Raw genomic sequence first — 14,855 nt, 5'->3', positions numbered from 1 at the left:
GTACAGGGTATATACCGCACAGCACCAGGTACAGGGTATATACCACACAGCACCAGGTACAGGGTATATACTACACAGCACCAGGTACAGGGTATATACTACACAGCACCAGGTACAGGGTATATACTACACAGCACCAGGTACAGGGTATATACCACACAGCACCAGGTACAGGGTATATACCACACAGCACCAGGTACAGGGTATATACCGCACAGCACCAGGTACAGGGTATATACCGCACAGCACCAGGTACAGGGTATATACCACACAGCACCAGGTACAGGGTATATACCGCACAGCACCAGGTACAGGGTATATACCGCACAGCACCAGGTACAGGGTATATACCACACAGCACCAGGTACAGGGTATATACTACACAGCACCAGGTACAGGGTATATACTACACAGCACCAGGTACAGGGTATATACTACACAGCACCAGGTACAGGGTATATACCACACAGCACCAGGTACAGGGTATATACCACACAGCACCAGGTACAGGGTATATACCGCACAGCACCAGGTACAGGGTATATACCGCACAGCACCAGGTACATGGTATATACCGCACAGCACCAGGTACAGGGTATATACCGCACAGCACCAGGTACAGGATATATACCGCACAGCACCAGGTACAGGGTATATACCACACAGCACCAGGTACAGGGTATATACCGCACAGCACCAGGTACAGGGTATATACCGCACAGCACCAGGTACAGGGTATATACTGCACAGCACCAGGTACAGGGTATATACCGCACAGCACCAGGTACAGGGTATATAATACACAGCACCAGGTACAGGGTATATACTGCACAGCACCAGGTACAGGGTATATACCGCACAGCACCAGGTACAGGGTATATACCGCACAGTACCAGGTACAGGGTATATACCGCACAGCACCAGGTACAGGGTATATACCGCACAGCACCAGGTACAGGGTATATACCGCACAGCACCAGGTACAGGGTATATACTACACAGCACCAGGTGCAGGGTATATACTACACAGCACCAGGTACAGGGTATATACTGCACAGCACCAGGTACAGGGTATATACTACACAGCACCAGGTACAGGGTATATACTACACAGCACCAGGTACAGGGTATATACCGCACAGCACCAGGTACAGGGTATATACTACACAGCACCAGGTGCAGGGTATATACTACACAGCACCAGGTACAGGGTATATACTGCACAGCACCAGGTACAGGGTATATACTACACAGCACCAGGTACAGGGTATATACTACACAGCACCAGGTACAGGGTATATACCGCACAGCACCAGGTACAGGGTATATACTACACAGCACCAGGTACAGGGAATATACTACACAGCACCAGGTACAGGGTATATACTACACAGCACCAGGTACAGGGTATATACTGCACAGCACCAGGTACAGGGTATATACTGCACAGCACCAGGTACAGGGTATACAGGGTATATACTGCACAGCACCAGGTACAGGGTATATACTGCACAGCACCAGGTACAGGGTATACAGGGTATATACTGCACAGCACCAGGTACAGGGTATATACTGCACAGCACCAGGTACAGGGTATATACTACACAGCGCCAGGTACAGGGTATATACTGCACAGCACCAGGTACAGGGTATATACTGCACAGCACCAGGTACAGGGTATATACTACACAGCACCAGGTACAGGGTATATACCACACAGCACCAGGTACAGGGTATATACCACACAGCACCAGGTACAGGGTATATACTGCACAGCACCAGGTACAGGGTATATACTGCACAGCACCAGGTACAGGGTATATACTACACAGCACCAGGTACAGGGTATACGGTGTACAATTGACCACATAGGCGAATAACAAAACACAACGTGTCTCCTCCTCCGTCTCTGGATATTCAGATTTATTACAATAAGGGATCAGTACAAAATACATCGTAATACGACATCCTGCAGACACCCCCCTAATACTGGAAGAGGCCATTACCCTGATTAACCTCGATTGGGGGGGGGAATGCAATACCCAGACTCACCACTAGAAGCAGCAGCACTCAGTTATTCTCTTGTCAACAAGCTGGGAACAAGGGAGGGGGGTGAACATTTTTGCATCCATTTATTTTTGCTCCAATGCATCTTAAACATAAAATGCAGTAACTTTGCAAATAATCTTGATTAAAAATCTCCTACCGTTTTCTATCTACGTATTCTATCGAGACCTATGAGTTTCCATGGCTACAGACTACATCCAGATTTTCTGTAGTCAGATCCTGTAGTTATAATACTGCGTCCCCTTTATGACATAACCCCAAGACAGAAGGTGCAGGAAGACGAGAGAACCATAGCAGCAACAGACTACAAAGGGCTTGTTTGTAGTCTGTAACCATGGAGATACATACCTCTGCATGGGAGCTGTATACGCAAAACTTTAGTGAATATCTACACACTCCTCCTTCAGTACTGGAGAGGTAAGGACACTTCTACATGGGGGTAGGTTGTCGGCTGATTAGAGGTCCACACTAAGTATGGGGGCTGTAATATTTGGGGTGGGTCAGTGGGATGATGGGACTGATTTTGGGAGAGGCACCAGACTGACTCTCTTTCCAGGTTTCCGTGTCGGTCCAACTAACCCATTGGAAGTCCCATTTTTTAGGACTTGTCCCTTAGGGGGTGTGGGTAATGGATGGTCAATGCCCCGATGCAGTGTTATACTCTCAGAGGATCCTCCCCCTTCACCCGTCTGTAGTCCAATCAGGATGTCCTTCCAGGTGTTAGCAGGTAGGTCGGCGGGGTCCGTAGTAACAGGGTCCTCGTGGGTGTGTGGACCCATTCCCTTCCCCAGTCTCCTTTTCTGTCCTGTCCCTTGGGTTGAATGACTTCTGACCTTGGCAGGGGACGAGGTGTTGCTGGATATGGAAGACTTGTGCGATGGATTAGGGTAGGGAGTCATTTTTGGAAAAATACCCTGCACCGGTCTGTAGGAGAACAAAAGAAAATATTTTAAAATGTTTGACAAAATTTTTCGCACTTTGTGCTCCTTGCAGGAGGAGCTAGGAGTACATTGAACCCACCCAGGAGTAAGATGGGTGGAGCCAACCTGACTCTCCTCCCCTGCAGAGTCATACTGGCTGTCTCTATATGTCTCAAGTGCTCCGGAAAGTTCCTGTTGTATATGCAGCAGTTTGTTCTGCAGAGCAGCACTGAAACCAGAAAATTGGGGGCACTGATAGCCATTTTGAGGATGTGTACTAAATTCTCTAATCACTTGGTAATTGAAGGCACTTTCGGCAGTGGTTAACTGACTACCACCTACCTACTACTACTATACACAGCGAGCTGCCATGTCCTGTGTGTCCTGACACCTTTCTGTCATAGCCAGCAGTGGTCAGGGGTCAGCATGGGCGCTCTGACCCCTCTGTGACTACACCCCCCCCATACACAGCGAGCTGCCATGTCCTGTGTCTTGACACCTTTCTATCATAGCCAGCAGTGGTCAGGGGTCAGCATGGGCGCTCTGACCCCTCTGTGACTACACCCCCCATACACAGCGAGCTGCCATGTCCTGTGTGTCCTGACACCTTTCTATCATAGCCAGCAGTGGTCAGGGGTCAGCATGGGCGCTCTGACCCCTCTGTGACTACTCCCCCCATACACAGCGAGCTGCCATGTCCTGTGTCCTGACACCTTTCTATCATAGCCAGCAGTGGTCAGGGGTCAGCATGGGCGCTCTGACCTCTCTGTGACTACACCCCCCATACACAGCGAGCTGCCATGTCCTGTGTGTCCTGACACCTTTCTATCATAGCCAGCAGTGGTCAGGGGTCAGCATGGGGGCTCTGACCTCTCTGTGACTACACCCCCATACACAGCGAGCTGCCATGTCCTGTGTGTCCTGACACCTCTCTATCATAGCCAGCAGTGGTCAGGGGTCAGCATGGGTGCTCTGACCCCTCTGTGACTACACCCCCCATACACAGCGAGCTGCCATGTCCTGTGTGTCCTGACACCTTTCTATCATAGCCAGCAGTGGTCAGGGGTCAGCATGGACGCTCTGACCTCTCTGTGACTACACCCCCCATACACAGCAAGCTGCCATGTCCTGTGTGTCCTGACACCTTTCTATCATAGCCAGCAGTGGTCAGGGGTCAGCATGGGCGCTCTGACCCCTCTGTGACTACACCCCCCATACACAGGGAGCTGCCATGTCCTGTGTGTCCTGACACCTTTCTATCATAGCCAGCAGTGGTCAGGGGTCAGCATGGGTGCTCTGACCTCTCTGTGACTACACCCCCTATACACAGCGAGCTGCCATGTCCTGTGTCCTGACACCTTTCTATCATAGCCAGCAGTGGTCAGGGGTCAGCATGAGCGCTCTGACCCCTCGGTGACTACACCCCCCATACACAGCGAGCTGCCATGTCCTGTGTGTCCTGACACCTTTCTATCATAGCCAGCAGTGGTCAGGGATCAGCATGGATGCTCTGACCCCTCTGTGACTACACCCCCATACACAGGGAGCTGCCATGTCCTGTGTCCTGACACCTTTCTATCATAGCCAGCAGTGGTCAGGGGTCAGCATGGGCGCTCTGACCCATCTTTCCTGCTTCAAACATCCACTACCAGAACTGTCGGATATATCCCACCCCAGGATAATGTTATAATGGATCACTGTATACATACACATACCCAATATTAGTAGCAGCTGTGGTGCAGAGAATATCTGTCGCTTTATGTGGAGCTTCCTTAGACGTGGCCACAGCTGGCAGGAGGATCTCTTCCCTCTCGGGCCTCAGGTGCTCCATGTTTTCCCCTTTTTGGATGACCCCTCTGCAGTCACCTCTGTTTTGGGGTGAGGAGGAGATGGCCCCCATCTTCTTACTCTTACCTTGAAGATATGATAATATATTGTGATCAATCCTCTTAAAGGGGACATATAATCTTTTTTACCTCTCTGTCTCCTTAAATAGGTGCCGCTCCACTGATTCCGACGCAGTTGGAATTTTTTCTCTAGCATCTACCATTCCCAAGCAATCAGTGATATTAGTTAGGCTCTAATAGAGTCAGGTGGGTGGTGCCAGGCTGTTAGCTCCGCCCATATGAGATCAGAGATTGGAAATTGTGAGCCTTGATTCATCGGGAAGGGTTGGGGCTAGAGAAAAAATTCCAACTGCATGAGAATCAGTGGAGTGGTCTATGGCTTATGAATGGGAGTCAACAGTAAGTGAATGTAGTCAGACATCCCCTTTAAGAGGAGGTGGGGGCGCGGTTCAGATCCTGATTGGTTCTCTCACCCGTCTGATCAGTGGACACGGCAGGTGGAGCAGACTCCGCTGCTCTCGTAGGTACCGGCAACAGAGAAACTTTATTCTTCTTCTCCATGAAAACTTCTCCGGACCAGAATTTCTTGGAACTAAAAAACACGTAAAATAAGATAAAACTGTAATAATGTTTCCCTATAAAATGACCAAATGTGTCACTTACCTGCAGAGAGAAGACGGCTGATCACAGATAGGAGCCGGGAAAGAGACTGGAAAGAGAAAAAAATAATAATTGAAGATGTGTGGTACCTACCTGTCCTGTGCTCCTCACATTGCTGGTTGGCTGTGTGTGTGTGTGTGGTACCTACCTGCCCTGGGCTCCTCACATTGCTGGTTGGCTGTGTGTGTGGTACCTACCTGTCCTGTGCTCCTCACATTGCTGGTTGGCTGTGTGTGTGTGGTACCTACCTGCCCTGGGCTCCTCACATTGCTGGTTGGCTGTGTGTGTGGTACCTACCTGTCCTGTGCTCCTCACATTGCTGGTTGGCTGTGTGTGTGTGGTACCTACCTGTCCTGTGCTCCTCACATTGCTGGTTGGCTGTGTGTGTGGTACCTACCTGTCCTGTGCTCCTCACATTGCTGGTTGGCTGTGTGTGTGGTACCTACCTGTCCTGTGCTCCTCACATTGCTGGTTGGCTGTGTGTGTGTGGTACCTACCTGTCCTGTGCTCCTCACATTGCTGGTTGGCTGTGTGTGTGGTACCTACCTGTCCTGGGCTCCTCACATTGGTGGCTGGCTGTGTGTGTGGTACCTACCTGTCCTGTGCTCCTCACATTACTGGTTGGCTGTGTGTGTGGTACCTACCTGTCCTGTGCTCCTCACATTGGTGGTTGGCTGTGTGTGTGGTACCTACCTGTCCTGTGCTCCTCACATTGCTGGTTGGCTGTGTGTGTGGTACCTACCTGTCCTGGGCTCCTCACATTACTGGTTGGCTGTGTGTGTGGTACCTACCTGCCCTGGGCTCCTCACATTGCTGGTTGGCTGTGTGTGTGGTACCTACCTGTCCTGTGATCCTCACATTGGTGGTTGGCTGTGTGTGTGGTACCTACCTGTCCTGTGCTCCTCACATTGCTGGTTGGCTGTGTGTGTGGTACCTACCTGTCCTGTGCTCCTCACATTGCTGGTTGGCTGTGTGTGTGGTACCTACCTGCCCTGTGCTCCTCACATTGCTGGTTGGCTGTGTGTGTGGTACCTACCTGTCCTGTGCTCCTCACATTGCTGGTTGGCTGTGTGTGTGGTACCTACCTGCCCTGTACTCCTCACATTGCTGGTTGGCTGTGTGTGTGGTACCTACCTGTCCTGTGCTCCTCACATTGCTGGTTGGCTGTGTGTGTGGTACCTACCTGTCCTGTGCTCCTCACATTGCTGGTTGGCTGTGTGTGTGGTACCTACCTGTCCTGTGCTCCTCACATTGCTGGTTGGCTGTGTGTGTGGTACCTACCTGTCCTGTGCTCCTCACATTGCTGGTTGGCTGTGTGTGTGGTACCTACCTGCCCTGTACTCCTCACATTGCTGGTTGGCTGTGTGTGTGGTACCTACCTGTCCTGTGCTCCTCACATTGCTGGTTGGCTGTGTGTGTGGTACCTACCTGTCCTGTGCTCCTCACATTGCTGGTTGGCTGTGTGTGTGGTACCTACCTGTCCTGTGCTCCTCACATTGCTGGTTGGCTGTGTGTGTGGTACCTACCTGTCCTGTGCTCCTCACATTGCTGGTTGGCTGTGTGTGTGGTACCTACCTGCCCTGTACTCCTCACATTGCTGGTTGGCTGTGTGTGTGGTACCTACCTGTCCTGTGCTCCTCACATTGCTGGTTGGCTGTGTGTGTGGTACCTACCTGTCCTGTGCTCCTCACATTGCTGGTTGGCTGTGTGTGTGGTACCTACCTGCCCTGGGCTCCTCACATTGCTGGTTGGCTGTGTGTGTGGTACCTACCTGTCCTGGGCTCCTCACATTGCTGGTTGGCTGTGTGTGTGGTACCTACCTGCCCTGGGCTCCTCACATTGCTGGTTGGCTGTGTGTGTGGTACCTACCTGTCCTGGGCTCCTCACATTGCTGGTTGGCTGTGTGTGTGGTACCTACCTGTCCTGTGCTCCTCACATTGCTGGTTGGCTGTGTGTGTGGTACCTACCTGCCCTGTGCTCCTCACATTGCTGGTTGGCGGTGTGTGTGGTACCTACCTGCCCTGTGCTCCTCACATTGCTGGTTGGCGGTGTTGGGTCGGATGGACTCGCTGATGTCGGGGCTGATGACGTAGCAGCACGGCTCCAGGATACTATTCAGGGGGAAGCGCTGGGAGAGCAGATTCCGGATTAATGGGAGGGGTCTTCTCCAGTAAAAACCTGGAATAATAAAGAGTTGGGAAAGCTGGGTGACAACCGTAGTGGCCGCTCTGATGGCGGCCATGTCTCAGGACAGCTCAGGACAACTCAGGAACAGCGCCACCCCTGCCCCATGGCAGTGCTCGGTATTGCAGTCCTATTAAAGTGAATGGGGCTGAATGGCAATACCAGACACAACCTGTACACAGATGTGGCGCTGTTTATGGAAAATCTAAATCTACTCACTGTTGAAGGTGCTGGAAATATCAATGGCGTCCTGATTCCTGGCGCAGGGGTCGGACTGGGTGGAAAATATGGAGAATAAAGTTATGGCAATTTGTATCATGAATCCCTATGGGTAAGGGTTACAGGGAACCCATCAGCAGCTGCGACCATACAGACTGCAGCCAGGGTTATGTATTGTCCCTGGGGAGATGTGTAATCAGACCTCACACTGCTGTGCTCTGTGCTCTCTGCAGCCAGTGTTATGTATTGTCCCTGGGGAGATGTGTAATCAGACCTCACACTGCTGTGCTCTGTGCTCTCTGCAGCCAGTGTTATGTATTGTCCCTGGAGAGATGTGTAATCAGACCTCACACTGCTGTGCTCTGTGCTCTCTGCAGCCAGGGTTATGTATTGTCCCTGGGGAGATGTGTAATCAGACCTCACACTGCTGTGCTCTGTGCTCTCTGCAGCCAGTGTTATGTATTGTCCCTGGGGAGATGTGTAATCAGACCTCACACTGCTGTGCTCTGTGCTCTCTGCAGCCAGTGTTATGTATTGTCCCTGGAGAGATGTGTAATCAGACCTCACACTGCTGTGCTCTGTGCTCTCTGCAGACAGTGTTATGTATTGTCCCTGGGGAGATGTGTAATCAGACCTCACACTGCTGTGCTCTGTGCTCTCTGCAGCCAGTGTTATGTATTGTCCCTGGAGAGATATGTAATCAGACCTCACACTGCTGTGCTCTGTGCTCTCTGCAGCCAGTGTTATGTATAGTCTCTGGAGAGATATGTAATCAGACCTCACACTGCTGTGCTCTGTGCTCTCTGCAGCCAGGGTTATGTATTGTCCCTGGGGAGATGTGTAATCAGACTGCTGTGCATGTTGTTAGTAGCAGCAGGACTGTGATATATGGATTTACATTCCCAGGACTGCACTGGGGGTGTGTCCTCACACTACTGTGCTCTGTGCGCTCTGCAGCTACTATTAGGTATTGTCCCTGGATAGATGTGTAATCAGATCTTTGATTATGTTAGTAGCAGCAGGACTGTGATATAAAGATTTATTTTCTAGGATTGTATTGATGGCGAGTCCTCACACTGCTGTGCTCTCTGCATTGAGCTGTTCTGCCGCTCTTCCCCTTTGTTGAGTGTATACTGCAGTATTCAACAAGAAACCTAATACAGCTTTTAATTAGAATAGATAGGATCTGCTTACTGTAGAGAGCACAGCAGTGTGAGGACACACCCCCAGTAAATCAGAAAATTTAAATCCATATATCACAGTCCTACTGCTTACAACATACACAAAGGGATGATTACACACAGAGATCGCAATAACGCCTCTACAAGCGTCTATGACGCTTGTAGAGGCTGATTTACCCCTCCAAAAAACCGCCAAGCGTATAAATACGCTTGGTGGTTATCTGCCGGCTGGGTGCTTGGCTGCCGGCGCTTGCTGCCCAGGAACTCAGCTCACGCCCGCAACACCCACAACATAGTGCCACCCCTCCTCTTCTGCCGAGCTATTTTGCGGCTCCGATGGATAGTCATGTGACCGGAGCACAGGTCACATGACGTTCTACATCGGCCGCGGGCTGAAGCAGTGAGTAGCTCCGCCCATCCCCCCCATGGCCGTGTGCGACCGTGCACACAGAGCTATGAACAAGATTGGGCTGTCTATGTGACAGACCAATCTTGTAGCCAGAGCAGCCCCTGTATACAGTGAGAGGCTGCAGGGAAGGTGCTATATGCATCCTCCCTGCATGACTCTGTATACAGATCACTGATAACAGTGATCCAATAGACTGTTACCATTAGGTCACTGTTATCTGTGATCTATATAGAAGTTTAGCAGGGAACACATGCGACCTTGTAAAAAAAAAAAAAAAAAAAAAAATTGTAATTAAAAAAAACCCAAAAAATGACAGTAAAAGTAAAAATTAAACAGTTTAAAAAGAAAAGTTATGCCCCCAATTCCCCCCCCCCCCCAAAAAAAAAATTGAGTAAGGTTAGCGGTGTCAGGCATCAGCCAGGTCTATGGGGGAAGGGGTCCTGGGGGTGGAGTGCGGCGGCCAGCGTCAGCCCTGGCCCGCTCTGTGGGTGGGGTCTGGGGCTCAGCGTCAGCCCTGGCCCGCTCTGTGGGTGGTGGTGTGAGTCTGGGGCCAGCGTCGGCTCTGGCCCTCTCTGTGGGTGGGGTCTGGGGCTCAGTGTCAGCGCAGGGCCGCTCTTTGGGTGGTGGGGGGAGTCTGGGGCCAGCGTCATCCCTGGCCCGCTCTGTGGGTGGAGGGTTCTTGGGCTCAACGTCAGCCCCGGCCCACTCTGTGGGTGGTGGTGGGGATCTGGGGCCAGCGTCAGCTCTGGCCCACTTTATGGGTGGAGGGGTCTTGGGGGGGGGGGGGCGTGCGTCAGCTCTGGCCCTCTCTGTGGGTGGGGTCTGGAGCGCAGCGTCAGCCTTGGGCAACTCTGTGGGTGGTTGGTGGTCTGGGGTCGGCGTCGGCCCCAAATAGTACTATAATTGTCCCAAGAAGCTACAAAAACAGGGGCTGTAACAAATTTTCTTCTATAAATAGACATCTATAATAATAATAATCTTTATTTGTATAGCGCCATCATATTCCGTAGCGCTTTACAAATCATAGGGGACATATACAAATAAAATGAGACAGTACAGGGTAAAAACATAGTCATATGGAACAAAAGTCTATTAACACTATATACGACTAGGAGTTATATATTTGTATTACTGAAAATTTCATACTCCTCCTTGGCTGAGATTACTCCTCAAAAATGGTGAGAGGAGTATTATTACCCTTATGGAAAAATGTTAGTGCGACCTCTGATTACACATCTTTCTAGGGACAATACATAACACCGACTGCAGAGAGTACAGAGCACAGCAGTGTGAGGAAACATTCCTAGTACAATCCTGGAATATAAATCTATATATCACAGTCCTGCTGCTACTTACAACTCACACAAAAGTCTGATTACACATCTCTCCAGGGACAATATATAACACTGGCTGCAGAGAGCACAGAGCACAGCAGTGTGAGGTCTGATTACACATCTCTCCAGGGACAGTACATAACACTGGCTGCAGAGTGCACAGAGCACAGCAGTGTGAGGTCTGATTACACATCACTCCAGGGACAATACATAACACAGTCTGCAGAGAGCACAGAGCACAGCAGTGTGAGGTCTGATTATACATCACTCCAGGGACAATACATAACACAGTCTGCAGAGAGCACAGAGCACAGCAGTGTGAGGTCTGATTACACATCTCTCCAGGTACAATACATAACACTGGCTGCAGAGAGCACAGAGCACAGCAGTGTGAGGTCTGATTACACATCTCTCCAGGGACAATACATAACATTGGTTGCAGAGAGCACAGAGCACAGCAGTGTGAGGTCTGATTACACATCTCTCCAGGGACAATATATAACACTGGCTGCAGAGTGCACAGAGCACAGCAGTGTGAGGTCTGATTACACATCTCTCCAGGGACAATACATAACACTGGCTACAGAGAGCACAGAGCACAGCAGTGTGAGGTCTGATTACACATCTCTCCAGGGACAATACATAACACTGGCTGTAGAGAGCACAGAGCACAGCAGTGTGAGGTCTGATTACACATCTCTCCAGGCACAATACATAACACTGGCTGCAGAGAGCACAGAGCACAGCAGTGTGAGGTCTGATTACACCTCTCTCCTGGGACAATACATAACACTGGCTGCAGAGAGCACAGAGCACAGCAGTGTGAGGTCTGATTACACATCTCTCCAGGGACAATACATAACACTGGCTGCAGAGAGTACAGAGCACAGCAGTGTGAGGTCTGATTACACATCTCTCCAGGGACAATACATAACACTGGCTGCAGAGAGCACAGAGCACAGCAGTGTGAGGTCTGATTACACATCTCTCCAGGGACAATACATAACACTGGCTGCAGAGAGCACAGAGCACAGCAGTGTGAGGTCTGATTACACATCTCTCCAGGGACAATATATAACACTGGCTGCAGAGTGCACAGAGCACAGCATTGAAGGCACACCCCTTTACATTTGGAGAAGCTCAAATCCTGGAATACAAATCCATATATCACAGTCCTGCTGCTACTAAAAAGTATGATTTCACATTTCTACAGGGACAAAACTGAACAACGGGCGCGGTCTCCATGGTCGCACCTGCTGACAGGTTCTGTTTGATTATAATAATGTAAATATTATAATCTATAACTGTAGGACACATAAATCTGCATAGGAGCTGCAGACACAAAACGGAGAGGAGAACCTACATACAACAAAGCACTCACCTTGGTTGTGATGACTTCTCCTTCGGCGTTGAACATGAGGTAGATGACGGAGACCTGTCACACAGACACGAGGGGAGGGGGGTCAGGATGTGACACAGCTGCTGCTTCGCTTCTATAGCGGAACATTGTATACCACTGCTGTACAGTACATGCTCCTGCCTGTATGACATGGGAGCCTCAGTACTGTGCTGCGCTCTAGTGTCTACACTGAGAACTGCAAGACTGCTTACATTTAAACCATCTCTGAAAGTTGCCCGTCTTATGTAGCAGTGTATGGCGGTATTATTTCCATGTATGTGGCGGTATTATATGGCGGTATTATTTCCATGTATGTGGCGGTATTATATGGCGGTATTATTTCCATGTATGTGGCGGTATTATATGGCGGTATTATTTCCATGTATGTGGCGGTATTATTTCCATGTATGTGGCGGTATTATATGGTGGGATTATTTGAACACTAAGTGGCAGTGTTACGGTGGTACTACTGTCACCCGTCACATAGAGACTGTACGGAAGTGGGATTGTAGCCGTATTATTTCAGCGTCACATGGGATTATTATTTGAGCACTGTATGGTTGTATTATTTTTACATTGTATTATTTGGGAATGGTATGGGAGCATTGTTTAGGGGTAGCATGAAGAGATTATTTTATGATGAGAACACCATTGGTAATTCTCAGACATTATACATACAATTTATGCGGTATATGGACCCTAAACGGCAGATTTCTCTGGGCACTGAGTGGCAGTATTATACTTAGGTTAAAAGGAAGTATTATTTATAGATATATGGAAGTATTATTTACAGATATATGGGAGTATTATTTATATATATATATATATGGAAGTATTATTTACAGATATATGGGAGTATTATGTACAGATATAGGGGAGTATTATTTACAGATATATGGGAGTATTATTTACAGATATATGGGAGTATTATTTACATTTTTATGGGAGTATTATGTACAGATATAGGGGAGTATTATTTACAGATATATGGGAGTATTATTTACAGATATATGGGAGTATTATTTACATTTTTATGGGAGTATTATGTACAGATATAGGGGAGTATTATTTACAGATATATGGGAGTATTATTTACATTTTTATGGGAGTATTATGTACAGATATAGGGGAGTATTATTTACAGATATATGGGAGTATTATTTGCATATATATGGGAGTATTACTTACAGATATATGGGAGTATTATTCAGGGGCTGTGTAGAAGTATTGTTTTGGAAGTATTATTTACAGATAGTATGGCGGTATTTCTAAAGAACAGTTTGCTCTGGGCGCTGAATGGCAGTATGGTGCGCATAGCTTATTATGTTGTGTTATGCTGACACCATGCAGCAGTATTATTTAGCACGGTATGGCGGTGTAATATTTCACATACATATTTATGAGTGTAAGAAGTACTTGCCAGTGAGCACGATGATAACAGAAGAATAACACAAATCAGATAGCGCTATACGGGCCTAAGAGGGGAGTAGCGGCTCACAAAATACAGACCTTCTTGGTGCTCAGGTCTTGGAAGCGTGGCGCCCTCTGCTGTTCGGTCATCCTGCTCTTCTTAGATGCTTTGTGCAGCTTCTGGGTGAAGCTGAGGTTTGTCTGAGGAGATAAAGATCTGTCAGTTATCTCCATAGTCCAGCCCCAGAGGAGATAAAGATCTGTCAGTCCTCTCCATAGTCCAGCCCCTGAGGAGATAAAGATCTGTCAGTCCTCTCCATAGTCCAGCCCCTGAGGAGATAAAGATCTGTCAGTCCTCTCCATAGTCCAGCCCCTGAGGAGATAAAGATCTGTCAGTCATCTCCATAGTCCAGCCCCTGAGGAGATAAAGATCTGTCAGTCCTCTCCATAGTCCAGCCCCTGAGGAGATAAAGATCTGTCAGTCATCTGCATAGTCCAACCCCTGAGGAGATAAAGATCTGTCAGTCATCTGCATAGTCCAGCCCCTGAGGAGATAAAGATCTGTCAGTCATCTCCATAGTCCAGCCCCTGAGGAGATAAAGATCTGTCAGTCCTCTCCATAGTCCAGCCCCTGAGGAGATAAAGATCTGTCAGTTATCTCCATAGTCCAGCCCCAGAGGAGATAAAGATCTGTCAGTCATCTGCATAGTCCAGCCCCTGAGGAGATAAAGATCTGTCAGTCATCTGCATAGTCCGGCTCCAGAGGAGATAAAGATCTGACAGTCATGTGCACAGTCCAGCCCCAGAGGAGATAAAGATCTGTCAGTCATCTGCATAGTCCAACCCCTGAGGAGATAAAGATTTGTCAGTCATCTGCATAGTCCAGCCCCTGAGGAGATAAAGATCTGTCAGTCATCTGCATAGTCCAGCCCCAGAGGAGATAAAGATCTGTCAGTCATCTGCATAGTCCAGCCCCAGAGGAGATAAAGATCTGACAGTCATGTGCACAGTCCAGCCCCAGAGGAGATAAAGATCTGTCAGTCATCTGCATAGTCCAACCCCTGTGGAGATAAAGATCTGTCAGTCATCTGCATAGTCCAACCCGGGGAGATAAAGATCTGTTATTCATCTGCATAGTTCAACCCCTGAGCAGCTAAAGACCGGTCAGTCATCTTCATAGTCCAAACCCTGAGGAGAGAAAGATTTGCCGGTCATCTGCATAGCC

The 14,855-nt window shown here is 49.0% G+C and overlaps 1 protein-coding gene across 4 annotated transcripts in view; it reads right to left on the bottom strand.

Annotated features, from left to right (window-relative positions):
* Positions 1-1,902: 1,902 nt before the first annotated feature.
* Positions 1,903-14,855, bottom strand: part of AGBL3 (AGBL carboxypeptidase 3) — a 76,874-nt gene continuing 63,921 nt past the window's right edge. For all 4 annotated transcript variants that reach the window (XM_072145132.1, XM_072145131.1, XM_072145134.1 and 1 more), the window contains 8 exons: positions 13,730-13,831; positions 12,203-12,256; positions 7,898-7,952; positions 7,511-7,672; positions 5,498-5,543; positions 5,308-5,426; positions 4,703-4,901; positions 1,903-2,991 (listed from right to left, as the gene is read on the bottom strand). In XM_072145132.1, coding sequence (XP_072001233.1) covers positions 2,568-2,991; positions 4,703-4,901; positions 5,308-5,426; positions 5,498-5,543; positions 7,511-7,672; positions 7,898-7,952; positions 12,203-12,256; positions 13,730-13,831 — 1,161 coding nt within the window. In that variant the 3' untranslated portion in view covers positions 1,903-2,567. The remainder of the gene's footprint in view (positions 2,992-4,702; positions 4,902-5,307; positions 5,427-5,497; positions 5,544-7,510; positions 7,673-7,897; positions 7,953-12,202; positions 12,257-13,729; positions 13,832-14,855) is intronic.

Source organism: Engystomops pustulosus, chromosome 4 (genome assembly GCF_040894005.1).
Source record: "Engystomops pustulosus chromosome 4, aEngPut4.maternal, whole genome shotgun sequence".
Lineage (NCBI taxonomy): Eukaryota > Metazoa > Chordata > Amphibia > Anura > Leptodactylidae > Engystomops > Engystomops pustulosus.
Note: the sequence above shows the minus strand (reverse complement) of the source record. Positions and strands in the feature narration are given on the sequence as shown.